The following is a 23,706-nucleotide window of genomic DNA, read 5'->3' on the forward strand; positions in this document are numbered from 1 at the left end:
AGATGCTGGCTTTTAACTTGGTGTGTTGCTCCTTAAGTAGTGGTTATTGGTAGCTGTTCTCATTCCAGGCTGAAGCAGTGGCCTTTGCCCCTGTCCCTTGCCCTTCTTGAAGCAGATACCTGGGCTATCATTTCTTCCTCTGCCAGAGATAAAACTTAGTCCCCCTTCCTGAGCTGTCAATGTTAAACTGCAGGATTGTATTTAGTCTCTCTTAAATCCAGACTGGAAGTTCTCTCAAGAATATGAAAACCCTGCTTAAAGCAGCTTAGAGGCTGCAAGAAAAAAGCAGAACCAGTTACTTTTATCATGGATGTTTCAGACAATTCTGCTGCTGGCTGGATATGCTCTTCCTGTGGTAATTTAATATAGGAGATTTATTAGATGTGGTTGGGACTACTAAAACAAATCAGATATTTGAACACTAGGCCAACAGTGTGACAGCAGCTGACTTCTGATGCAGTGAGATTTAAATACAACTCCTTTCCTACATACCCAGAGTAAGTGGCCCTTCTGACAAGTGACCATTTCATAAAACTCACTCTGCTTTATTAGAAAAGTTATAGTAGAAATGTAAAAAATCCAAAGTTACTACAAAAATCTATGTACAAATTCTGCAGGACTGCAGAGCCTCTCCCTCAGAGGCTGACAAGGCTGAGCAAAGCCTTCAGCTGAGAATTCCACATTGTAAACAAGTTTTTAGTGTTAAAGAGGCCTGGAAGGAAAGTGTCTCCTGCTTCACAGCGTTTAAGCTGCTGAGGGAGCAGAGGAAGAGCGTCCTGTCAGTGCTGCCTGGACTGCCAGTAACGTGGAGAACGTAGGCTGGTGTTGACACACCTTACACACAACTCCCTCATGATAACAAGTCACATCTTTCTCTTCCTCAGGCCTCTGAAATGTAACAGGGATGTAGCCAGGCTGGCTTATGGGGCAGGAGGGCTCTCAAACTCAGGTCAGCAAGAGCTGCTGCTCCCTGCCCTGTGCCAGGTGGGTGATAAGGCTGGCTCTAGACTGGGTTTTTCCTCACATCTATCATGGCTGGGTGATAAGGCACTGGGCTCATGTTGAGGCTGGCTCTGCGGAGCTCCCGGCGGGGTTTGGGAGGCGCAGCCAGGCTCCGTGGTGGGAGCAGCTCGTGGGGCTGCCCCGTTCTCAGCGAGTGCTCTGTGTCCCTCTGCCGAGGGTCGCCGGGGCTGTCGCTGGGCAGTGATGAACGCCTCCATGTCGAGGGCAAAGGGGCGTGCACCAGATCCCTGCTCTCATCCCTGGCCCGAGGGATCTCTTCAGCGGCAGCTGGAGGCACGGGCTGCTCCCTGAGGCTGAATTCCTCACAGGTGCTGAGCTCAGGGGCAGCTCTGTCGCCAGCCCCATGAAGGCTTCTCTCCATCCCTGCTGGGAAAAATTGAAGGTACAGTGAAGTGAGCATCAGGATCTCTACTTTCCTCATCAAAATTGGTGCCTGCATAGCAGTTGCTGAAGGACCTATGCATGCACTGCTCTGGACTGCTCCAAGCTCTCACTGCCAGGCATGGGAGCTGAACCTCCCTTTTAACTTGGCAGGGACAGCAAAGCCCTAGCCTGTGTTTCCTCTCACCTTTGGTCTGTCCAGGATGGAGGTTCATGTTACTCAGTCTCTGGTTCAGCTCCTGGTTTGCCCACATATAACGGCTCAGCTCCTTTTCCAGCACTTGAATCCTCGCCTCATATTGCAGCTTGCTGCTGGCCAGCCCCTCGTCCATGTGCTCTGCAACAGAAAACAAGGCTATTTCAGCCTGGGAGCCCTGGGAAAGACAAAAGCAGTAGCACTGCTGCCCATCAGGGGAGCTGGGGGTTACCACGGCTCTGCTGCAGCAGTAACTGCATGTTCTGCTCGTGCTCCTTCTGCTGCAGGGTGAGCTGGCGGTCCATCTCCAGGCGCTGGCGCTCCACGGCCGCCTCCAGCCAGTACACCAGCTGCTGCTGCTCCTCCAGCTGCATCTCCAGCTCTGAGAAGGCAATGTGCTGCCTGTGCTGATCCTCTCGTAGCGTCACCACCTGGCCAGGGCCCAAGAGCAAGGAACACTTCAGCTCCTTCATGCCAAGGAAGATTTCCTGCCCTACCAAGCCCCAGTCACAGCTTACAAAGGTTGGTAGTGCTGGGATGTTAGAGCTGCCTTGTGGAGAGAAGAGCAAGGCGTGCCTGCACTGATGTGGCAGAGCTACTGAGGGGATCCATGCATCCTATGACTACTTAAGCCTCTCTCCCAGCTGGGGGTCATGGTGCTGTGGCTTTGTGGCCTGACTTTACAGAGCAAAACTACAGTATCATGCAAGAAGAAAGCTTGAAACTGAGGAAAATGAGTTTGGTCAGATCATCATTTCTGTTAACAAGTGTGTTCAAGCTGTGTTATGTTTATTATGTGTTCTGGCTGGCTAATAATGCAATCACTAACAGCAGTAAATAAAATACAGCTCCCACCAACACAGAGGGCAGTTGTCTCCCACCTTGTCAAAGTACTTGCAGAGCAGAGCTCGTGTCTCAGAGGAGGAGAGGTAGCTGAGCTTGGCCATGAGGTTCATCTCACACTGGGAGAGCAGGCTGGCCGAGGCCCGCAGGACTCGCTGCCTGCACGTGATGGACTCGTTCTTGTACTCAATGGCTGCATCCAGAGCCTCGATTGCCTCATCCAGCTGGAACAAGATCCGTTCTTCCTGCCAGGGCAGAGCTGTAGTTACTAGGGAGCAAAGGGTTTGCTCTGTCTCACCCTGCTCTAACCTTCCTTGTCATGTCAATAGTGCTGGTGAGAACCTGGAACACGCACAGTTTGGGATGTGGGAGAGCATCTGCCAACAACCAGTCCTTACTTGTCTCCTACAACCTCCTGCTCCCCAGCCCCAGCAGAGGTACCTCTGGGGACAGCAGCGTGCCCTGGCGCAGCTTGTTGTCGAGCTCCAGCCTCTGTTTGAGCAGCTGATCCTTCTCCTGGCGCAGGCTGTTGATCTCCTGGCGGATCTGCTGCTGGTCGTGGGCACTGCCGTGGCGCAGCTGCCCGTTCTTCTCACTCAGCTCCTTTTCCAGGTGCTCCAGGCGGCTGGACACACGCACTATGTCATCTGTCAGGGCCTGCAGCAGAGGATGCTCAAGGGGATCTGCTCTAAAGGCAAGTCAGGCCCTCAGCCCTGTTCTACTCCCTCTCTAGGTCAAATGACCCTCCCCAGGCAGACATAAGCCAAGGGCTACCAAACCAACAAGCTCAGAGGCACAGCACAACCAGACTCTTTCATAGAGACAAGATTTCCTACCCACTTCCCAACACCACCTCGTCCCGGCCTGCAGCCTTCTGCCAGACCCAGGATGGCACCCAGGTCTTCCGGCCTCCACCTCTGCTGGAGGAAATCAAGAGAAGGGTTGAGGTGTCTCACTCTTGTCCTACCTGGCTGGAGCGCAGCCGTTTGCTCTCCAGGCCATTCTTCTCCTGCAGCAGGGCTTCCTTTTTGGCCACAATAGCTTCTCGCTTCCTCAGCTCATCTTCCAGCTCATCCAGGGCCCGGCGCTGCTCGAGAACTTTATCCATCTCCATGTCCAGCCACTTCTTCTGTTCCTCAATTTTCTGATGGAGGGAGAAGCAAAAGGTGTGTATGTGCAGATAGCAGCAGCAATGCCCAGGACTCTGGACTAAAGAGCAGCGGGGCTGAGATCCAAACAAGAGTCCCTATTCTATCTCTGCTAACCCCCACAGCCCCGACTTTTCTGGTTTTATCCTTCCAGCTCCTCCAAGAGGCAGAGCTAAACTAAATTCCCAGCTGACAAGTTCTGGGAGGGTGATTCTCTCACCACCCTTCTGCTAACAGACAAAATTCCAAAGCTTCTTTACCAATGCTAGGATTTAGATGAGATCCTACAACTTTTTTCTGGGGGTAAGACAAGATCTTAAGTTCTCTGCTACTAGATGCAGATGACATTATGGACTGTCCTCGAGAGTAGGATGGGCTCAGGTCCCTGTTTTCAGATCTCTCCCATCAGTCTGCAGACTGCCAAGCATCCCCTCTGAACAGGAAAGCGGAGGCAGGCTTGCTGTCTGTACCTGCTGCTGCTCCAGGCTGATCACAGAACCATTGCTGCCACTCCGCCGCTTCCTCTGGAAAGCCGCAATTTCCTCTGTTTTGATGCGCAGGATTTTCTGGTGCTGCTCGTGCTTCAGTTCCAGTTCCTGTGTGTGTGAAAGAGCAGCCATGAGCACGGAGGGAGTGGGAGATGTTTGCCCTATGGCCAGGGGCTGAGGGACAGGTTATGTTCTCCTCCAGCAATTTGGATACTCTCCATCTCCACGCTCTCCAAGACAATCACAGACCACATCAGAGCCCAGCCCACCGTCATCCTCATAAGCACCACAGTAGCACAGCTGCTCCTGCCCTCTCCTACCTTGACTCGGTGCTGTCCCTTGTTCACCTCTGTCTCCAGCCGCCGTTTCTGCTCGCTCTCCTCGCGCAGCCGCCGCTGCAGCTGTCCCTGCTGCCGCCGCATCAGCTGAATGTTCCTCTCCAGCTCCTGCACGCGCTTCTCGCTCTGTGCCGAGAGCGACACCAGCCTCTCCGTCGCCTGCTTCTTCCTGCACAGAACCTGCCAGAGGGTGAAACCCACCCTTGGCCTCGGCATCTCCCCGGTGCCCTTTGCAGAGATGCCCCCAGCTCTGCCCCTGCTCAGCGCCGGGGGGGCAGAGCCCTTCCCCCTCACCTGTGCCTTGCTCTGCGCGGCCGCCACGCGTGTGCGGTACTCCTGCAGCTTGCGCTTCTCCCCAGGGTCCCACGGCTCTCTGCCCTCCAGCTCCTGGAGCTGCTTCTGGCTGTCGCTCAGCTCTGCCCGCACCTGCTCTGCTTCCTGCTCCAGCTCACTGATCTTCTGGCTGTACTGCCTGTTCAGAGCCTGGGCGTCCTTGCCTGCAACACAGCCCCCTCTCACAGCCAGGATCCTGACCCTTCCTCCCTCTCCCCAAGTATTTTTGGCTACAGAGACTGAATGTTCCCTTTCCCTTAGTCACTCCAGGGAAGGGACAAGCCAGTGGGAAGGATTTCTGTCAGCTGGAGGGATGGAGAAACAAGGCTGCTTATAGGGGAGGAGACTGAGCACAAGCAACACAGGGAGAGAAGATGAGGATGGAAAGAGACTAAGCACCACAACTAGGAGGAGCTTTCATGGGAAATGGGTGCATATTCCTGACAGTAGCTCTGCACCTGTCTTAATGAGCTCCGTGATCAGCTCCTCCTTCATGCGGATGTTGATCGCCAGCTCTCGAATCTTCTGCTGTGCTTGCACCAGCCTCCACTCAGAGTCCTTCCCTGGCAGGCGCTCCCAGGAACCAAGCAGTGACTCCCGCTTCCCACAGACCTCTGGAACACAAATTCCTAGGTCAGGAAAGCCCCATCTGAGCAGATGGCTGACAGAAGAACTTGATCTTATCTTGGATCTGTAGCCAGACTCTGGCACAGCATTGCCCAGAAGCTTCCACCAAAACATCCTTGCCAGACCCTAAGAGTTCAAGTTTCTCCCTAAAAAAACATCATCTGGGCTCCATTTTTGTCCTCTGGGCACATCCAGGTGGGACATCAAGATCACCCAGTGAAGCACCACCAGCCCATAGAAGATTATCCAACGACCTATGGTTGCTACTTGCCTTTTGACAGCTCCAGCTGCTCCTCCTGTATTGAGTGGGCATTGCCTCCATTTGGCTCCTCACTCAACTTGAAAATCTCTTTCTTGCACAAATTTTGGATCCCATTTCTAGAAGGAGAAGCAAATTAATCAGTTTGGTCTGGGCACTGCTAAAGCTGTTACCAGTAAAGACCCTCATGATCCACAGGCCTCAGAATGAGATGGAAACAACAGCTGAGGTCAGGAATGACAGTAATGAGCTCCCCAGGGAGCAGTAAGGTGTCTCGGCAGCATCACTGACCCCACAGGCAGTATCTGCCCCTACATCAGACATGAGAGCTGAGCTGCAGTGGAGGGGCAGCCAGGTCACTGCCAGGACACCTCACAGGGACAGCTGGCTGGGACAGCCCCAACTCACCGGCGCTGGGACAGGGACCGTTTCCGTTCCCATTCCTCCATCTCCTCTCCCGAGGACAGGTCTGATGGCTTCTCTGAGTCCTGGCTGAGCTCCCTCCTCAGCACCACCTCTCTGAGCTCGGGCTCGCCAGTCGGGCACTGTGCATGGTCTGGGTGCCAGCCCGCCGGCTCTTCCTTCTGCAAGGAGGAGTTGCTGCTGAGCTTCTGGGGCACAGAATTGGAAGGAGAGGAAAGAAGCTGTGTGAGAGCCAGTGTTAGAAAAAGTGGCTCCCAGCTGAGTATCACTGCTACACATAAAGAAAAGCATCAAAATGGATTGAGTGTATTTTCAGGAGAACTGGTGTGTTGCCAGACCCAGCTGCCTGTGCTTCTGCTGCTCAAACACTGAACAAATCTAGGACTCACACACAACATGAAAGCAAAAGCCTCAGTTTTGAAGCTGGGCTGGTTTTGCTGGAGTTGTAAAACTCTGGATTTGAACACTGAGCACAGCCCTCTGGTCTACACTTCTGACAAGGATCACATTGAACAGCAGGGCAAAAGCTCTCCTACAGCAGAGAGCAGTCAAGTGAAGAGGCAGCAGTTTTTCAATGGCACAGCCTTATGCCCTCACCTTCTTGCAAAGATCTCTTCCATTCTGCTCAGGAAGCAGCCCTGAGGGAACCCCACCAAGGCCATAGGATGGGGCAGCATCCAGTGGGGCTGTGTGAGGTCTCTGGCTGGCAGTCACCAGGTGAAGATTTTCCAGCAGTCCTGGCACACACAGGTTTGGCATTGCCATCTCCAAGCGCACGTGCAGCTCTGAGATCTTATCCTGCTGCTCCTGCAGTTTGTCACTCTAGGAAAAAAATGAGAAAAATGTGGTTACACGCATGTTGTTCTGAGATCCACTGCAGAGGAACCTGAAAGCTGGGCAGAGCATCCCGGGGCAGGAAGGAGAGGAGTGGGGCAGGTCCCTACAAAGACAGCAGAGCCCAGAAATACCTGCAGCTTATACTGTTCCATAGCATCCTCCAGGGCAGCCAAGAAATCACGGTTCTCCTCCTCCAGCCGTTCTACTTGCCTCTGCAGCTTGGCCACCTGCTCATCTTTGATGGACTCACACTTCTTCTCAGTGCTCACCTGCTCTCCAAAATAAAAGAGAGGCAGCATCAGCATCCACCCTTGTCCTTCCCTTCCCATGCTGGACTCTGCAAGGACACAACAGCTCTGCAGACCCAGATTCTTCTCGTGCAATAAATCTGTCAACTGCAGCTGAATCTAATTCCTCCCTGCCTGCTGGGAGGACCATGTCCTTCTGCCTCTCTAGGGCCTCCTGGACAGATTATGTCTCCTCCCCTCCCTCTCCTGACCCTTCCATCATGCTGTGCTGGGGTTGCTGTGGCCATGAGACGAACCCAACCTCAGAGCTGTAACACCCCACTATTACCTGGGCTTTTGCCAGCTTTGAACCTTGTGCCTCCGGTCCCTGGTCTTCCATGGAGGCGCTCTCAATGCCGCTGTCCAGCCCGGCTGAGGTCAGCTCGCTCCTCTCACTCTCCACGGCGCACAGCCACTCCTTAACGCGCAGGATCTGCTGCACGCTCAGGCTGCCGTCCTCCTGGAGCTCCATGAGCAGCCGGTACGCGGCGTCGGTGCAGGTGCGGTAATGGGCGCACTCGGCCAGCAGCCGGGCCGTGGCGTCCGGCGCCTGGCGCTTGGCGCTGGCCGAGCGGTGGATGGTGCGGGTCTCGGAGCGCTGCCGCTGCTCCAGCGCCTTCTGCAGGTTCTTTATCTGCAGGTGCAGCTCCTCGATGTGCTCCGTCTCCTTGCGGCAGTTCACCACCGCCTTGTTCTGGATGTTCTGAGCCCGGCTGGCGTAATTCAGCGTGTTGAGGCTCTCGTCGAAGTCAGAGGATGATGGGCTGACACAGGCTATCATCACGGTCTGGGCATTCCCCCCAAGAGAGTCTTTCAGGATCCTAAGGAAGAGCACAGGGATTAGAACAGCGGGAATACAAAATAACACAGAAAACAGAAAGTTTTCAACCCTTTTCATAGGTTAAGCCCAAAGAAATTGATGTCCTTGCTCTGTAGTTGGTTTGGCACTAGTGAGGTGAATGGAGTCATTAACCAGAGGATTAACAGTTTGTGCCACAGCAAAACTCCATCCAAATAACTCCTGAGGTTGGGAGCTCCCTGACTCCGGGATCACTGCTAGGTATGTGCTGCCAGGGATCCTTCTGGAGGTTGCAAAGGCCACCAGCTCAAGCTAAGAACTAACTGTGGTCCATTAAACAAGTCTACTGGGAGTACTTTTTTATTCCCTGCCGTGCAGGAAAGAGGATAACCCACAGCAACCCCCCATCTCAGCTTCAGCAGCACGACTCTCGCAAGCCTCATTGTCTCCAGCACTGCAATGAGCTAGGCCTGCATTTCTATCTGGGCCTCACTGCTCCTAAAAACCCACAGAGAGGGCAGACCTGCAAACTGAGCCCGTGAGACGTGAGGGGTCCCGGTCCCAGGGGTACCTGGTGATTTTGGAGTCTCTGTACGGGATGTGGGTGGTCTTTCTCCGAGGATCTCCCAAGGCACTGATGACGTTTCCCAAGGCCAGGAGGCCACAGTTGATCTGGATACTCTCCTTCAGCCTCTCCCCTGTGTTTCCCGTCTTCACAATTCGCTCTGAGCCCGCCAGGTCCACAAAATGAAACTTGGACACCAGGACCTGTCCGGCGGCGGGCACGGCAGGGGGGCGGTGGTGGAGGGGCAGCCGGCCAGCCCCACGCCGCTGCTCCATGGTCACTGTGAAGATGGTGTGGGAGCGGCTCGACTGCCTGTTGATGTGGGTGGCTCCTGTGTGCTTGGCTGTGTTCCCCATCTCCAGCAGGCTCAGCACCTCGTCCAGCCCTTCCACTTCTGACTCCTTCACACCGCAGAGCACTGCAAAGCAAAGGCAGCTGTGGCTGGAAGGGACGGGCTGCCTGAGGATGCAGCTCCTCTGCACAGCCTGGTGCTCTCACCCTGCCTGTACTGGGCCTTGCCCAGACCACCTTTCAAAATTAAGCACAGCAAACTGCTGCAGGAGACAAACTGATGGAGGGGGAAGACCTGGCTCTGCCTTCATGGATAGATAAGCCAGCTCTGGCCTACAGCATGGGGAGAAAAGGAGCCTGTGCACGGCCACACATACCAACATTCCCCTTGTCATCCTCCCGGATCTGGATGTCTTTGCTGGCTGTATCCACCTGCAGCAAGTCCCGAAACTCCTCCTTGTACACTTCCAGGTAGGACACTCGGACCGTGTAGTCGATCAGGTCATTCTCATCGATGAGCCTGAAGGTCTCAGCCATGGCTCGTGGGATGATGCCCTGCTCATCTTCATTGATGGAAGCTGGCAAAGAGAGGCACATGCTCATGGGGAGCAGGGCACGTCCAGGGAGCCCACGCTGGCTGGGGACAGAGCTGAGGTCAGAAGCCTGCCTGCAACACATGTCAGCTGGAAAGGAGCAGCCTCACAACTCTCCCAGCTGGGGAGCTCAGCCCTCACAGCCTGGGTTAAACATCCCACAAGACCTCTGGGCAAATCCTGTCCCACTGCTGTGCTGGATTCCAGCAAAGCTGCTTGTTTCCAGTCCTTCCTCAAGAAGGAAAAAGCACCTTCAGCATTTTAGTGAGTATCAAATACCATGCCTGCAGTTACAGTGTGCTATCCTTTGAAGCCAGCATGACTCCACAACTTTTCCCAGCTCAGAGAAGCTTTTCTCTTTTTTCAGTGCTTCCAGCTTGCTTGTACCTGGCCACAGCACTCAACTGAATTTTAAATGTTTTTCCTTTTGTCTTCAACAGCCATGTAAAATGGCAATTCCAAAATTTGGTGCAATGATAGCCTGAACTGGGAGACTGAAAACAGGCATAGATTAAAATATAGTGTTTACAAATGATGCAATTAACTAAAGATGACTGAAATGTTTACAGTACATCATCTGTAAGAAATCACAATGCCATTAAACTAGAATGAAAAAAATTGTCTCTTTTCTCATTTCCTTCATACAAAAAAAAACTAATAGGATAAACAATTGCAAGCCTCCCTCTCCTTCAGGTTTATTTCAGGACTATCAACACCACCTCCAGAGCTGGTGGAAGACTAGATCCTGTCACTTGTCCTGCAGTGGAAGAGGATCTGTGATCTCAAAGTTGTCCATGGGGGGTGCAACACAGGCAGGGGGAAAGGAAAGGCTGCTGGGGGGCAGGATGGCAGGGGGAGGTTGGCTTGAGCTGGAGGGGCTGGCAGGGTGGAAGGGTTGTTTGGGAGCAAAACTGGAAATGATGGAGATGATGATACAGTTTGAGTTTGGGTAGAGAGTGCAAAGGTGCTGAAATTGGTGTGGACTGCAGCACCAGTGAGTTGGTGGGTTGGGAGAGATGGCTGGGACAGTGGTGTAGGTGGCTTGGCTGGGGACGGAAAGAGATGTAGGAGGAAGGAGGTGGTGATGTGGGGCTGGTGGGGTGAGCAGGGGGGTGGTGGGGATGCTGTCAGAGCAGGGATGTTGGCAGGACAGGGGCATTGGCAGGACAGGGATGCTGGTGGGGCAGGGATGCTGGTGGGGCAGGGATGCTGTCAGAGCAGGGATGCTGGTGGAGCAGGGATGCTGTCAGAGCAGGGATGCTGTCAGAGCAGGGATGCTGTCAGAGCAGGGATGCTGGTGGAGCAGGGATGCTGGTGGAGCAGGGATGCTGTCAGAGCAGGGATGCTGGTGGAGCAGGGATGCTGGCGGAGCAGGGATGCTGGCGGGCACGGAGCCGCCGGTGCCGGTGAGACTCACCGACGCTGGCCTCCCCGATGGTGTAGGTCTTGCCGGATCCGGTCTGTCCGTAGGCGAAGACCGTGGCGTTGAAGCCGCGGAAGAAGGCGCGCAGCAGCGGCTGGACGCAGGCCCGGTACACGGCCGCCTGCCCCGCCGCCTCGGGCAGCACGGCGGCGAAGCGGAACCGGCGGCGGCCCAGCGCCACCTCTCCGGTGGCGGCATCGCCCCGCAGGCAGGGCCGGTGTCCCCGCAGCGCCTCCCGGGGCAGCAGCGGCCGCACCCGCACCGCCACCCGCACCGCCGCCGCCTCCGCCGCCATGGCCGCGCCCGGCGCGCCGCGATGGCGTCAGCCGAGAGGGAGGGAGAGAGAGAGGGAGGGAGAGAGAGAGGATGAGGCGGGCCGGGGGATGCGGCCGGTCCTCGCTGCACCCCGGGGAGAGCAGCCGGGGGAGCGGGGCACGCCCGTGCCCCGTGTGGGACTTGCGCGGCGGCTCCCCGGTGCTCCAGAGAAGCTCCATCACTCGGGAGATGCTCCATCACTCTTGGGATGCTTCATCACTCACAAGTGACTCCATCCCTCGTGAGATGCTTCGTGACGTGCGAGGCAGCGCTCCGTTAATCGCGGGGTGTTCCATCTCTGGTGAAACAAAGTTCCACCACCCATGAGATGCTCCGTCAGTCACAAGGGACTCGCATCTCTCATCAGCTGCTTCATCACTGACGAGACATCCCAGCAGCTGACACTCCTCCACTCCTGGCAGACATTCCCGCGATCACCGTGGGGAGGGGAAGAGGGGCTACGTGGCCCTGCCGAGGCACAAAGTGCTCGAGGTGGAGGCCTGGGCACCTCCTGGGATGCTGCAGTTTGCGGAGCAGCTGGTGCCGACAGCTGGTGCTTCCCGGCCGCCCGCCGCGCTGGGGGCTGGCAGGGCCGGCTCAGCCACTGACGTATGTTCAGGACAATCTGAGCGATGACAAAGTTTTTCATCCGGCTGCCTGCAGTTCCCTCTGCACCGCCCCTGCGGCTGCGGGGAGGGGTATGGGCCTCGTGGGTCCCCTGGGTGCCGTGGGAAGCGCTGGGCTGCCGGCCGTGCCGAGCGGAGTTGTACGCGCGGCTGGCACTGCCGGAGCTCGGCCACGCTCGGCATGGGGCTCCGGCTCCCGCTGCGCCGGAGCACCAGCTTCACCCCCGACCACCCTGCCCTCATGGAGGTGCCCGGCCCCACTGCCCTGAAGATGGAAGCAAACGTCCTTGTCATGGGAGCAGACAACGTAGGGAAATCAGGTGAGAACTGACCGTGAACTGGAGCAGGGGCTTCCCAGGCTGAAAGCAGCAGTGCTTGGAGGAGCAGTGGCAGGGAGCAGCCCATGGAGCAAATGGGTGAGATGGGGCTGAGCCCTAGGGTGCAGCTGTAAAGCTGAGCACAACCTTGTAACCATCCGGGGAGTGACAAGGGAGGGTTATTTTCCACTGAGCTGCAGTTTGCTGATGCTCCGGATCGTGTAGATGCTTTGGTTCGTGCCTTGCCTCTGCTGTACTCACAGACCTGCGGGCGGCTGGGGAAACTCAGAGGTCATCCCTGTTTGTAGGAGTTTATAAGGGAATGGTGCCTGACTCTGCTCTGGATTTAGAAAGGAGAATCCTCCAGGTTTTGGGTTATTCTGATGATTCCTATCCTTCCCTCTGCAGCTCTAACCGTGCGTTTCCTGACCCGGCGCTTTATTGGCGAGTATGGAGACATGGGTGAGTGCCCGGCCAGTTCCCAGCAGGGAGTGGGGTTGAGAGACAACCCTGCTTCTGCCTGTGGAATTTCATTGCAGCCCATCCTCTCCTGCCTTTCTCCAAAGCCTTTGCCTGCTCCCAGGGGCTCAATGTTGTATTTGTTCAGTGACCATCTCTTTGCTCCAGAACTGCTTCTCTGGGATGTGAAAGGTCCAGGGTGGCAGTTGGTGACACCATGAAGATGACTAATTTTTTTTCTTTTTTTGGGGGGCAGAATTCATCTACAGCCACAACCTGACTGTGGATGGCCGAGAGATTCTCTTACACATCTGGGATGTCCCCAATTCCCAGGTGAGAGGGCTCCGCTTCTATCACCCTTTTCTACCCAGGACAAAAGAAACCCTTTACTGGAAGTTACCTATGGGGAACCACAGGTTGGGAGGGCCAGTTGAGCAAGGCCTTATGAACCTCATAAGTGACTGAACTCTTCTCACCTGCCAAGCACAGGACAGCAGTGTTGCTGACAGGGTGGAAATAGTTACCATAGCCCATGGCTGTCTGGCTGAGAATACTGGAGCTGAAGCACTGCTGCTAATACAGGACTGTGCTAAAGAAGTGCTGCCCTGAGGTCCCCACACTGTTACCACCTACAGCCTGCAGTGCTTGGCAGCTGGGTGAGGGTTAGGATTAGGCTGAAAGCTGAATCATTCCCCCTTGGTTAGTTTTGCCAGGTGCTGCTCTGCCCTTCACGGTACTGCTCTTTCTCTCTGCCCTTTTGCTGTTCTCTAGCTGTCCCTGTCCCAACAGGCTCAGGATTGCACTCTTCTAGCAGGCAGGTGTGGAGGGAGGGAGGGAGTCCGATGAAACAACCCTTCCTCTTCTCTTTCCCTAGGAGCAGGCAGAGGATGGCTCCTCAGAGGAGAAGCGAGTCCAGTGGGCAGACAGCTTTGTCCTGGTCTACAGTATCTGTGACCGTGCCAGCTTCAACATCCTGCCCCTCAAAATCCAGTTCATCAAGGCAGCCAAGGAGGGGCAGAGCCAGGAGAAGGTGCCCATTGTCATTGTGGGCAACAAACGGGACCTGCACCACCAGCGGGTGGTGTCCAGTGAGGAGGGGCGGCTCCTGGCCCTCTCTTTAGACTGTGGTTTCTATGAGGTCTCTGCAGCTGAGGCTTATCACGGCGCCCTCATGGTCTTCCATGGACTGGCCAAGCTCATCCCAGACACCAAGCTGGCCCTGAAGAAAGGTACAGGGATCCGTGGCATCGTCAAAACCATGTCAGCTGTGTTTGCCCGTAAGCGAACAGACTCCCTGTGAGCCACTGCACGGATGCTGCTGCTCTCTGTGCTGCCCAGCTGGGCCAAGCCTCCTCGCTGGGTGCCCATGGAGATGGTGCGTGTTTTTCCAGAAGTATGACGGGTTGTTCCTCGCTGTCCTCCCAGTGTCAGGTTCTGGGTGTCCTGCCATGCACAGCCAGGGCAGCCAAGCACTGTAGTGTGTTACTCTTGGCTCTGCAGTGGGGCAGTCTCATCTCTTTGCTGTACCAGCTCTTAAGGTGCCTCCTGCTTTCTCCTTCTATCCTCCAACACTGGAAACCACGGGGGAATTTTGCCAAAGCCCCAGGCAGCAGCATCTCTAGCTCCTGCAGCAGGAGCTGCCCAGGCTGTCAGCCATTAGGGAGGATATCCTGCTCTTGTACAGCACATGACTCCCTGACTCTCCATTCCTTCTCTGGGATCCCTACTCCTGTTCAACCCTCATCAGGATCCTCTTCAGTAACCCTGGAGCACCCGTGAGCTGGGGAGATGAGGTTTTCTCCACTGTGGAGGCGCTGGCAGTTCCCACGTGTGTATCACCGTGTGAGAGTGTCCCAGAGCCCAGGACCATCCTGCAGGACTTTGGTGAGAGCCGGCGCCTCCCATCCCCCCTGCTTGTGAACAGTCCTGCTCACGGCCCTCTCCCCCGCAGCCTTTCAGCGATCACAGCCCTTTCCCTTGTGCGGGTGAGTGCTGTACAGGCTGTGCCTGGGAAAAGCCAGACGCAGGGCTCGTTCCCAGGATGGGAATTGCACCACCAACCTTCCCAAGCCACTCCTTCTGTAAGGCTGCCTGTCCCCGGGGAGGAGTGGGGCTGGGGAAAGGGGTCGCTGGGCTCGTTGCTGAACCCTTCTGCTGCTGGGAGGCTTTTCCCTGCCTCTCCCAAACCCTTCTCTTTGTGCCCTGGGAAAGGAGTGTATTGGAAGAGAGTTTGTGCGTGCTGTAGGGACACTGATTTCTCTGCTGTGTTCTTCTGGAAATGCAATAAATTGTCTTTGGCAGGAAGCCCCGGCTCCTTGGAGCTGTGAATTTGTACTTGGGGCATGGGAAGAGACACGTACCATGCTGGGCATGCCACTATCCCAGTGGCAGCTACCCATGGGGAATGTAGCAGGATGTTTTCCACGCCCACTCCCTTGGCCCTGAGCTGAGGGTTTCACCCCACTCTGTTCCCTTGGTTTGGTGTCTCACTCCCACAAAGAAGCCGAGCAGATGGGGTGAGTGGCAGGTGGTTTATTATTGCAGGTTTATTATTGCAGCAGATACAACAAGGTGTTGTGGGAAGCCAGGTGATCCTGTGGGAGAGGGGCTCCAGGAGCTCCACCTGTTCTCACCAGACTTTTTTCTGACGCCACCATCCATCCCACCACCAGCTGGGAGGGAAGTGCCCAGGGCTTTCCCACTCATGAATCCTGCTGGTTGGTGGGGATCTTCAGTCCCTCCATGGAGGAGCAATCTGTGCCTAGGGATGGGCCCTGCAAGGGGGGATGGAGGGAGGAAGGATGGGGAGACAGGCTTGCTATGGTGATATGACAGCTTTGCCATCCTCCCTGCTCTCTCTCACTGCTGTTCTCGATGTGTAGCCAGCCCATCTAAGTTCACTCTGTCTGCTGAGCAGGGACCAAGGCTGCCTAGTGCCAGCCCTGGGTGGTCCCTTCTGGCATCACCACTTTCCACGTCTCCTTCAACTTCCTAGTCCCACCTTCCCCTACCTTCTCCTTCCAGCAGCAGGGCTTTTCGTTGCCTTTATTCCCCCATCCTGGCCTTGATGCACTCCAGAATAAGCTATCCCATGGCTTGTCCTTTAAGCTCCTGTCCTGGAACAGGGGTGTGTGTGGGCAGCTGGCAGGGGCCCAGGCAAAGCGTGCTGAGGGGTTTTGAGAGGCGCTGGGGTGTGCTTGTCCCGCCTGCTGGCTCAGTCCTTCTTGAAGACAGGACTGTAGAAGTTGCCGTAGTAGGGCCGGCTGTACATGGACTCGGGGCTGAAGCGGTAGGAGCCCTCGCTCACCCGCCTGTTGTAGGGGGAGAAGGCAGATTTCCGTGGGAATGGGTAGTCGGGGTCGAAGGCAGGGCTGCGGTAGTAGTTGTGCCGCAGGAAGAGGGGGTCCTCGAGCCCCAGGAAGGAGAGGGGGTGATGGCCACGGTACAGCCGCCAGTCGCTCCTCAGCTGGGATTTCTCCTCAGTGGAGGGGACAGCAGGCTTGGTCTCCTCCTCCTCCTCCTCCTTCTTCTCTTTCTTCTCCGTGTCGGTCTTGCTGCCCCTGGGTGCTTCTTCTTCCTTCACTGACTGCCTGCGGAGCTGAGAGATGAGGTGAGCACCCAGCCAGGTTGTACCCACCTGCCAGCCCTGCTCCACCTGTGCCACACAGCACCTCCCTTAAACTGGGAGAACCTCAGGAGAAGCCAGTTTGCCCCCAGAGTGGAGGGGAGTGGGTGGCTTGCGGTCCCTTGAGCAGCTGTGGTGAAGAAATGTTCCCAGGGGAACAACAGGCTGAGGTAAAGGAGAGAGAACAGGGTCTCAGCCTGAACTTTCACCTTCCTGGGAATGTGGTCACACCTTGGCTTGGGCATGAACTGTGTGAAGGTGTCACCACTGTCTGACCCACCTGTTCTATTGGGGGACCCACTGTCATGGCTTCAGGGATGCTCAAGAGGAGGGTGGGACTGAGATGTCTTCATGGCACCCCCTCTCCCCAGTCTGGTACCCCCGGCACTGCCTGCAGCTATGGGGTGCTCATGGGAGGAGATTGACCAAAATGGGGTTTGCTGGGGATGGGCAGGGCCTGGCTGGGGGCAAACTCACCGGCACGTAGCTGTACAGGGTGCCCAGCAGATGCTTAGGGGCACTGACGAGGGTCCCCCCGAGAGCATCCACTGTCTCCATGGCCCTGGACAGCCTGCGGGGGGTGAAGAGAATCAAGCCCTCTGCTGCATCCCAGGCCACGGCTGGGACCTTCTTCATGCTGGAGATGCTGGAGGTGCAGGCAGTTTGCAGGTTGTGAGCCACGCTGCCCACCAGCCCAGGGTCCTGTCGTGCCTGCCCAGAGAAACCAGCTCAGCTCCTGGCCAGGGCCTCTGCCCCACCAGCCCCTCCAGGCAGGGCACGGTGGCCCTGGTTTCCCCATCCCCTTTGCAGCTCAAAGCCTGAGAGATTTCATCTTGCTGCTCTGCAAAAGCCACCACAGCTCTTTGCAGCAGGGTCTCTCCCTGTCCCAGCCAACTCCCCCCACTCCAGGCCCCAGGGGACCCTCTGCTCGAGGCTGTGCTTCCGCTGCAGGCAGAGACAAAGGGCACTGACCCCAACCTGCTGCTTCCCGTCCCCAGGTCCCAGAGGAGCCGATGCTGGAGACTGTTCCCATCCCCACCGGCTCGCAACACCCCTCACTGCTGGGACCGCGCAGGGGATTTTTCAGGGGTGTTCTCTCAGTAGGGAGTTCAGTGCTGACATCCCACAGCTCCAAAGGTGTTTTGAACATACAAACCAGGGTGACTGTGCCTGGCACAGAGGCTGTCCATAGCCCCCAGCTTTGGGGAATAGGAAGGGGACTCCTGGGGCTGCCCCACTGCCAACCCCCTCTTGCATCCTCCAAACTGCAGTTCAGGGTTGAGCAGGGTTGGGGACCTGGTCCCCAAAGATTTTGGGGAATAGCCTCCATGCTTGCCTGGTCCATGGGTAGGAGGATGCTTTGGAGCATTCCTAGCTCACTGCTCTGCTTTTCTCCATACCTTGGTGTGGTTGGTGTCTTTCTTCCCTGCCTTCTCCTTCTTCTGCTCCGGTGCCTTGCTCGGGCGCCGGGTCAGCCAACCCGCGCTGCCCTGCCCATCACTGCAGGCCTGAGGGGCCACGGGGGCACTCGGCTTGGCCAGGCTTCCCTGCAAGGGGAGCAAAAAGCCACCACTCAGGGAGAGCTGGCTGGTCCCATCCACTCCATCCTGTTTAGTCGGAGGATTTCACAGGGGTACACAGAGAGCAGGGATTTGTGCATCTGGGGAGAAATCCTGAGGGCAGATGGGAGCTCTGGGATTTTGTCACAGGCCAGGGAAGATGTTCCCACTGCAGCATGGGGTAGGAAAAGCACATCCTTCTCCCCATCCTCTCTGGGTCTCTGCAGGGGCTTTTTGCTTCAGGAAGGATGTTATGGCAAGGCCATAAATCAACAATTACACACTGAGAGCCTGCTAAAAATAACTTGTCCCACTAATGTGGTACATGGTTATGTGTGAACATCAAGCAGGAACTGCCAGCCCCAGCTTGTCCTGCTGAGCGGGGGAAATGTACTCTGCTCAGATTTTCTCTAAGGAGCCTGAAATGTCCCATCTGAAAGCAAAATCAGCTGAAAAGAGGATACAGAGGAGCAGGAGCCCAGCAGGTGGGTGCTGGCACTCACCAGGATGGGGATCCAGGAGGCCAGCTCCTGCCCTTTGGTTTTGGCATGCTGGAGGCTTTGGGTGGTTTGCTGGTAAGCGCGGTTGGACACGGTGCTGACCAAAGCGCCAATCCGGCCCAGGGTGCTGGGAGTGCTGGGAGCACTGGGAGCACTGGGAGCACTGGGAGCACTGGGAGTGCTGGGAGTGTTGGGAGCACTGGATGCCCTGGGAGCACTGGGAGCCCTGGGAGCACTGAGAGCGCTGGGAGCGCTGGGAGCGCTGGGAGTGGTGGTAGTGCTGGGCTGCCGCTGGGAGACCTTCGGTGTTGACAGATGTTTCTTTTTGGGCTTCTTATCTAAAGGTAGAAAAGTACAGGCTGAAGAATGGTGGGAGGGTTACATTCTGGTGGAACAGCCCTCCTAGACAGCCTTATGCCAAAATTTAGGGGCTGCCTTCTGCCCCATGCACCCCACAACTGAGGAGCCACCCAGCCAGTTGTCACCAGACTCCCACAGAGGGGATTTGGGCATCAGGACTACCTGCTTCTTCATCCTCCTCTGGCAGCAGGTATTCCATCAGCTTCTCCAGCCCTCCCAGGGCTGTGTCGACCCCCGCAGCTGCCATCTGGGTCACTGAGTTCTTCCTGGTGTACTTAGCTGTTGTTTCCACTGTGCTCTTGGTGGCCTCATAGCCCTCCGCTGCCAGCTCTTTGATCTTATCCATGGAGCTGCCAATGGTGCTTTTGGCACTTTGGAGGGGGCAGGAGATGGTGTCCTTCAGTTCAGATGCGAGCTGTGGGCAGAGAGATGGAGAACAGCCCCACTGGTGTGCTTGAGGTGGCATGGGGCAGCCACAGGGACCGCAGGACCCCAGCCACGTCCATGCCAGTAAACATCTCCAAAAGGGGCATAACAGCTCTCTCCAACCTGGGCTGGAGGTAGCTGGCAGGGATGGAACACAGAACACTATTGAATTATATTTGGGAGCCCCAACCATCGTTTAGGCTGCAGAAGACCTTGGAGGAGCCCTCACTTGGAGATGCTGCCTTGTTTCTCAGCCAGCAGCCTCTCCCCATCCAGAAACAAGACTAGAGGAGATGTACTGTGGGCTCTTCAGAGGGGCTGGGGGGACCCAGACTGTCCTGCCTGTGACTTACCTTGTCGACAGGGTACTGGAGGGCAGGGATCTTCTCCTCCAGGTGGTCCAGGCCCCGGCAAGCCAGGTTGTTGGCCACAGCGACTGCTTTAGGCAAAAGCATGGTAAGAAAAGCACCTGGGCTGTGCCAGGCACATGCTCGTGCCAGCGCTGTCCCACCAGGGGAGGCTCCGGTGGGCTCCCCTGCCACGTCCCCCCTGCACACGGACTCACACTGCGGCTCCAGCCGGCGCACCACGGGCTCCATGCCCCACATGGCCAGGGCGCCGGCGCCCTGCACGCCCCGCTCGTACACCTCACACACCGAGGCCATCAGCGGGTGGGACTCCTTGGTGCTGCTGTACTTCCGCTGCAGGGTCTCGCAGGTCGAGCTCACCACGGGCAGCTGCAGGACCCTCTGCAGCACGTTCTCCTGCACATGGCAGATGGACACGGGTGAGCCAACAGCCCTTCCCTGAGGAATGCCCCACTGCCCACACACCGGTGGCACTTGGTGGGTTACAGTGACCAGAGGACCTCAGCTTGCACAGGAAGAGGAGGGGGCCATTTCTCGGGCCCCACTGAGGGTCTCCCAGGTATGCTGAGTAAGGACAAGCAGGCAGCTGCCAGTGAGGGAGCAGGGGCACTGCAGGCAGTGTCTGAGCAGGATGGTCCCCACTCCTCCAGTGTCCCCAGCCCAAATGTTTAGGTGCTCCCTCTGGCTTCCCACCCTGTGGAACCTCCATAACTGCTGGATGTCAGGGGACTAAATGGGGCACAGATGAAGGACAAGCATAGTCAGCAGCTATCACTTAGTGCTTGAATCAGCTCGAGGTTAACTTTTTTGAATCTGAACTATTTAATTTCAAGCAGGCAAAAAGGTTTATCCTTTCCCTTTGATGATGCTTCATAATACTGCCCGTAAAGATCCCTATAAAGAGAACATGGGAATGTGTGGGACAGTGTGAGGTGTGGCTGGTATTTATCCAGCACAGTCAATACACACTACCTGGCCCCCTTGGCACATCTCTACCCTTTTCTCTCTCCCTTTCCCTGCACCCACCTTGGCACTTCCATCCTGCAGAGCCTGAGTCTTCTTCACCGTCATTGTGGCACATCCACCTGCAAAGCAAAGTTGGGAACAGCAGACTCTGCCTGAAAGCAGGGCTGGACTTGGGCTCCCCCCTCACTTCTGCATCCCCCAAGCACAGCAGCTGGGCTGACACACACCTCCCATGGGTGCAATGGATGTGGCATTGCCCAATACTTGACTTTTTACCAGTTAAACTGTAAAACCAAAGCCTCCATGCAGCCCTGCCCGGCTCGTGTTCCTAACACCCAAAGATACAAAAAAATTAGTTGAGAGGCATCTAGTTTAGAGAAGTTATGGTCAGGGCAGTATGCTGGCAAAGCAAACTCAGAACAACCAGGATGCTAACAGATATGCAAGAGAATAGACTCTGGCTGAGAAGGGGCAAGAAGGTAGGACAGGAGCAGATAGAAGAGCAGTGGGTAGGGATGTAGTGAGATGTCCAGGTGAGGTCAGCATCCCGCTCACACACATCTGCTGCTCATAATGCAAACACTCATCCTTGTGATGCTCCAGCCCCAGCACAGACCCCTTTTTCCTAGCAGCAGATGAAATTCTGGAAATCTGGAGAGAATGGGTGATCCCTGCTCTCACTCCCTGGTCCCACTGAAGCTGTCCCAGAGCACCCAGTGGGTGCAGGCTACTCACCAAGGGCCAGCCTGTCCCCAGCAGAGCAGGAGCAGAGAGTGGTGTCTGCACTGTCCCTTCACCCTGGTCCTGTGGGGGTGATGCACTGTGCTCTGGCCATTACCACCACCACGAGGCCCCACCTCCCAGTTGCGTGGGCTCGGGAGCTGACGAATTGTGGTGGAAATGGGCCAAGGAGCTCCCTGAAACCACCGTCATTTGGAACAGATGGCGCCAGAAAATCCCCTTTGCCGCCTTCCCTGAGGAGCCCAGAGGCTGCAGCACGGCTGAAATGTTCTGGGGTTTAACACCACTCCTTCCACAGAAGATGAGAAGCTGCCCTGGGACATCACCACCTCGAAAGCAACAGATCATGAGCAGACAGGGAGAAGGTGAAGAGTCAGGCAGGGTTTCCTAAGAGATTAAAAACTTCCTGTATTTCTGTAAGCCCTGTTATGCCTCATGATGGACCAGGGTACTATCCTGCTGGGAAACCTAATGCATACGAAGAACATGGTTTCTCCCCAGCAGAGTTTACTAAACACAAGGAGCAGAAGGCAGATAGGGGAGGACATATTCTGCTTGAAACCATCTAGTTTGGCCCGGTCCGCAATTTCTAAGATGATTTATGCAGCTTTTGGTGAGGAGGCTTTAGCTGAGGGTCAGGGCACACACTACATTAGGAAAGCTTTTGGCATCTGAGGTAGATGGAGAAAAAGATCAGTTTGGAAGTGATCTCTGAAGATCACCTCATTCAACTCTTGTTCAAGGCAGGGCTACCCTGCTCTAGGGAGAAGCAAAAAAAAAAAAACTTGAGGGGAGAAGATTCCCCTCTCTCTGGGGCCCAGTTCTTGTGCTAGCCATACTAATGGTTAAACTATTTTTTCCAGTTGAATTTTTATTTGTTGTACCTAACATCTCCTATCCTTGATTTGTGCACCTCTGAGCAGAGTTTGTGCCCCAGCTGGTGCTGGTGCAGCCTATGTTCCATGGCCCTGAATGCCTTACCCTCTCAGTGATCTTCTGACAGACTATTCAGGATGTCCCCTGTGATGGTGGGACCAAAACAAGACATCCCCAAATGCTTTGTAGAGGAACAACTGCCCTCCTTGACCAGCCAGCAATGCTCTCACTAAAATGTTGCTCTTCCATGGCCTTGATGCACAGGAGGCACACTGAGGACTCACACCATCATTAACAAATCCATTTGTGGCACTGGTTGAAAAGAAGACCACACCACCTGTATGGGGCTATGCCAGGTCTTGGTTATTGACTACAGATGAGCCACACTGATGAGATGGGGACAACGTGGTGGAAAGAGGACAAATGCCAGAGGACAAGGCAATAATCAGGGAGGTCAGTGCAGATGAGTGGTCCGGGGCTGCTGTGTGTCCTGGATCAGCTGGTGGGGCACGTGGCTCACAATGCCCACAGCTGCCCAGTAATCCCATTCAGGACATGGAGGTGAGCACCCAACACGGCTCCACAGCTCTCTGCTTGTGGCTGCACTGCTCAAACATGGGGGTGGGAGGCTTCCCTGGGGCATGGGAGAGCCACAGATGCAAGGAAAATACCCCCTTTCCTTCCCAAAGAGCCCAGAGTCTGCTCCCAGCCCAGGGCTGTGCCTGCCTTGCTGGCTGGGTACAGAGGCACATGAATGTGCTGGGCTGCCTCCAGCTGGTGCTGGGGTCAGTCACTGCCCTTGAGACAGAGGGACAAAGGGCACCAGCCTGCTTGAAAGTTTGTTCTCTTGGCACGGAGACTTTTTCCAGCCCCATTGACCTGGCTAAAAGTGCAGAGGGCACAGCAACCTTCTCTCTGCCTTGGCTGGAGTCAGGAGCCAACACAGCCTTTGCCCTACTAACGCCTGTGCTCATCCCCTCCCCTTCCTCTGGGGCAAAGGCTGTGCCAGCCCTGGCTCTGCAGGGCAAAGGCACCACAGCCTCCCTGCCCCACCACTCCAGCTGGCACCAGGAAACACTTCCTGTGCTCCTGCAGGCAATGTTTAGAGCTCACCAGATCCACAGAGTGCAGGGAAGCAGTTTCACACCCCTGTCTCTGCAGTCTGCTCTGTAGTCATTAACAAACCACAGTGATCCCCAAAGCCCTGCAAGGCACCTTTACTCTTTGGTCCGGGAAGGGGCTGGAGAGGTATCTGATTCATTTCTGCGCAGGATCAGCAGCCCCAAAACAAGTACTGACAGATGTCTGCCCAGTTTCTTTTTAAGGACTGCCCTCCTGGGCAATCTATTTAGATTTTTATTTTACTTTTAGTTTAAAAAAAAAAAGGTGTGATTTAATTCTTTGAGACAAATAAAAGTATTATCTCCTGGATTTAGAGATGGATTTACTGCCTTGCTCTTGGCAGAAAAGCTTTTAGACACTTGGAAGACTACTCACACCCTCCCCCAGTCACACTTCCTCTACAGAACCAGTTTATTCGGTATCTCCCTGAGGATGTTGATTTTCAACCTTTGACTGCTCTTGACGCTCACCTGGGAATCCCCAATGGCTCACATACTCCTTCAAATGTCATGCCAGGCACAGTGCTGATGTTAGGAAGGCCTTGTCTGTAAGCAGAAGAGAAGATGACCACTCTCCTACTGTTTCCATTACA

At 55.6% G+C, this 23,706-nt stretch overlaps 3 protein-coding genes across 6 annotated transcripts; 1 reads left to right on the forward strand and 2 right to left on the reverse strand.

Moving 5' to 3' along the window:
• Positions 1–524: 524 nt before the first annotated feature.
• Positions 525–11,149, reverse strand: KIF7 (kinesin family member 7). 4 transcript variants are annotated; one of them, XM_088063323.1, is made up of 18 exons: positions 10,849–11,149; positions 9,216–9,416; positions 8,554–8,965; positions 7,473–8,004; positions 7,028–7,165; positions 6,657–6,881; positions 6,045–6,220; positions 5,649–5,755; positions 5,209–5,364; positions 4,712–4,914; positions 4,400–4,597; positions 4,062–4,187; positions 3,411–3,587; positions 2,885–3,100; positions 2,482–2,688; positions 1,833–2,031; positions 1,592–1,741; positions 525–1,389 (listed from the first exon to the last, which is right to left on the reverse strand). In XM_088063323.1, exons 1-18 carry the CDS (start codon positions 11,147–11,149, stop codon positions 1,004–1,006), a joined length of 4,110 nt encoding a protein of 1,369 aa, XP_087919449.1. In that variant the 3' UTR covers positions 525–1,003. The 4 variants fall into 4 exon arrangements, with proteins under 4 accessions (XP_087919449.1, XP_087919448.1, XP_087919447.1 ...); XM_088063322.1 differs by having other exon boundaries at positions 6,045–6,244; XM_088063321.1 differs by having other exon boundaries at positions 525–1,386; positions 6,045–6,247.
• Positions 11,150–11,239: 90 nt separating this feature from the next.
• On the forward strand, positions 11,240–14,663 carry LOC102113736 (ras-related and estrogen-regulated growth inhibitor-like protein A). The gene is made up of 4 exons (XM_005521575.3): positions 11,240–12,115; positions 12,521–12,574; positions 12,828–12,904; positions 13,446–14,663. The coding sequence occupies exons 1-4, from the start codon at positions 11,977–11,979 to the stop codon at positions 13,869–13,871; spliced, it is 696 nt and encodes a 231-aa protein (XP_005521632.1). The 5' UTR covers positions 11,240–11,976; the 3' UTR covers positions 13,872–14,663.
• Positions 14,664–15,088: 425 nt separating this feature from the next.
• Positions 15,089–21,262, reverse strand: PLIN1 (perilipin 1). Its single transcript, XM_014251367.2, has 9 exons — positions 21,111–21,262; positions 20,436–20,494; positions 19,607–19,805; positions 19,395–19,477; positions 18,778–19,030; positions 18,259–18,593; positions 17,597–17,743; positions 16,674–16,907; positions 15,089–16,169 (listed from the first exon to the last, which is right to left on the reverse strand). Exons 2-9 carry the CDS (start codon positions 20,478–20,480, stop codon positions 15,786–15,788), a joined length of 1,680 nt encoding a protein of 559 aa, XP_014106842.2. The 5' UTR covers positions 20,481–20,494; positions 21,111–21,262; the 3' UTR covers positions 15,089–15,785.
• Positions 21,263–23,706: the final 2,444 nt, after the last annotated feature.

The sequence above is a fragment of the Pseudopodoces humilis genome, chromosome 16 (assembly GCF_049639895.1).
Source record: "Pseudopodoces humilis isolate 2021_Gansu_Grassland_sample_001 chromosome 16, ASM4963989v1, whole genome shotgun sequence".
In the NCBI taxonomy this organism is placed as follows: domain Eukaryota; kingdom Metazoa; phylum Chordata; class Aves; order Passeriformes; family Paridae; genus Pseudopodoces; species Pseudopodoces humilis.

Coding starts and splice junctions, on each gene's coding strand:
- LOC102113736 (XM_005521575.3), top strand. CDS start 11,977: ATGGGGCTCCGGCTCCCGCTGCGCCGGAGCACCAGCTTCACCCCCGAC. Junction 12,575..12,827: donor TGGCGAGTATGGAGACATGG/GTGAGTGCCCGG, acceptor TTTGGGGGGCAG/AATTCATCTACAGCCACAAC. Junction 12,905..13,445: donor GGGATGTCCCCAATTCCCAG/GTGAGAGGGCTC, acceptor CTCTTTCCCTAG/GAGCAGGCAGAGGATGGCTC.
- PLIN1 (XM_014251367.2), bottom strand. CDS start 20,480: ATGACGGTGAAGAAGACTCAGGCTCTGCAGGATGGAAGTGCCAAG. Junction 19,478..19,606: donor GCGCCGGCTGGAGCCGCAGT/GTGAGTCCGTGT, acceptor TGCCTAAAGCAG/TCGCTGTGGCCAACAACCTG. Junction 16,908..17,596: donor AAGACACCAACCACACCAAG/GTATGGAGAAAA, acceptor TTCTCTGGGCAG/GCACGACAGGACCCTGGGCT.
- KIF7 (XM_014250988.2), bottom strand. CDS start 11,149: ATGGCGGCGGAGGCGGCGGCGGTGCGGGTGGCGGTGCGGGTGCGGCCG. Junction 6,248..6,656: donor GAAGAGATCTTTGCAAGAAG/GTGAGGGCATAA, acceptor TCTGTGCCCCAG/AAGCTCAGCAGCAACTCCTC. Junction 3,101..3,410: donor AACGGCTGCGCTCCAGCCAG/GTAGGACAAGAG, acceptor CCTCTGCTGCAG/GCCCTGACAGATGACATAGT.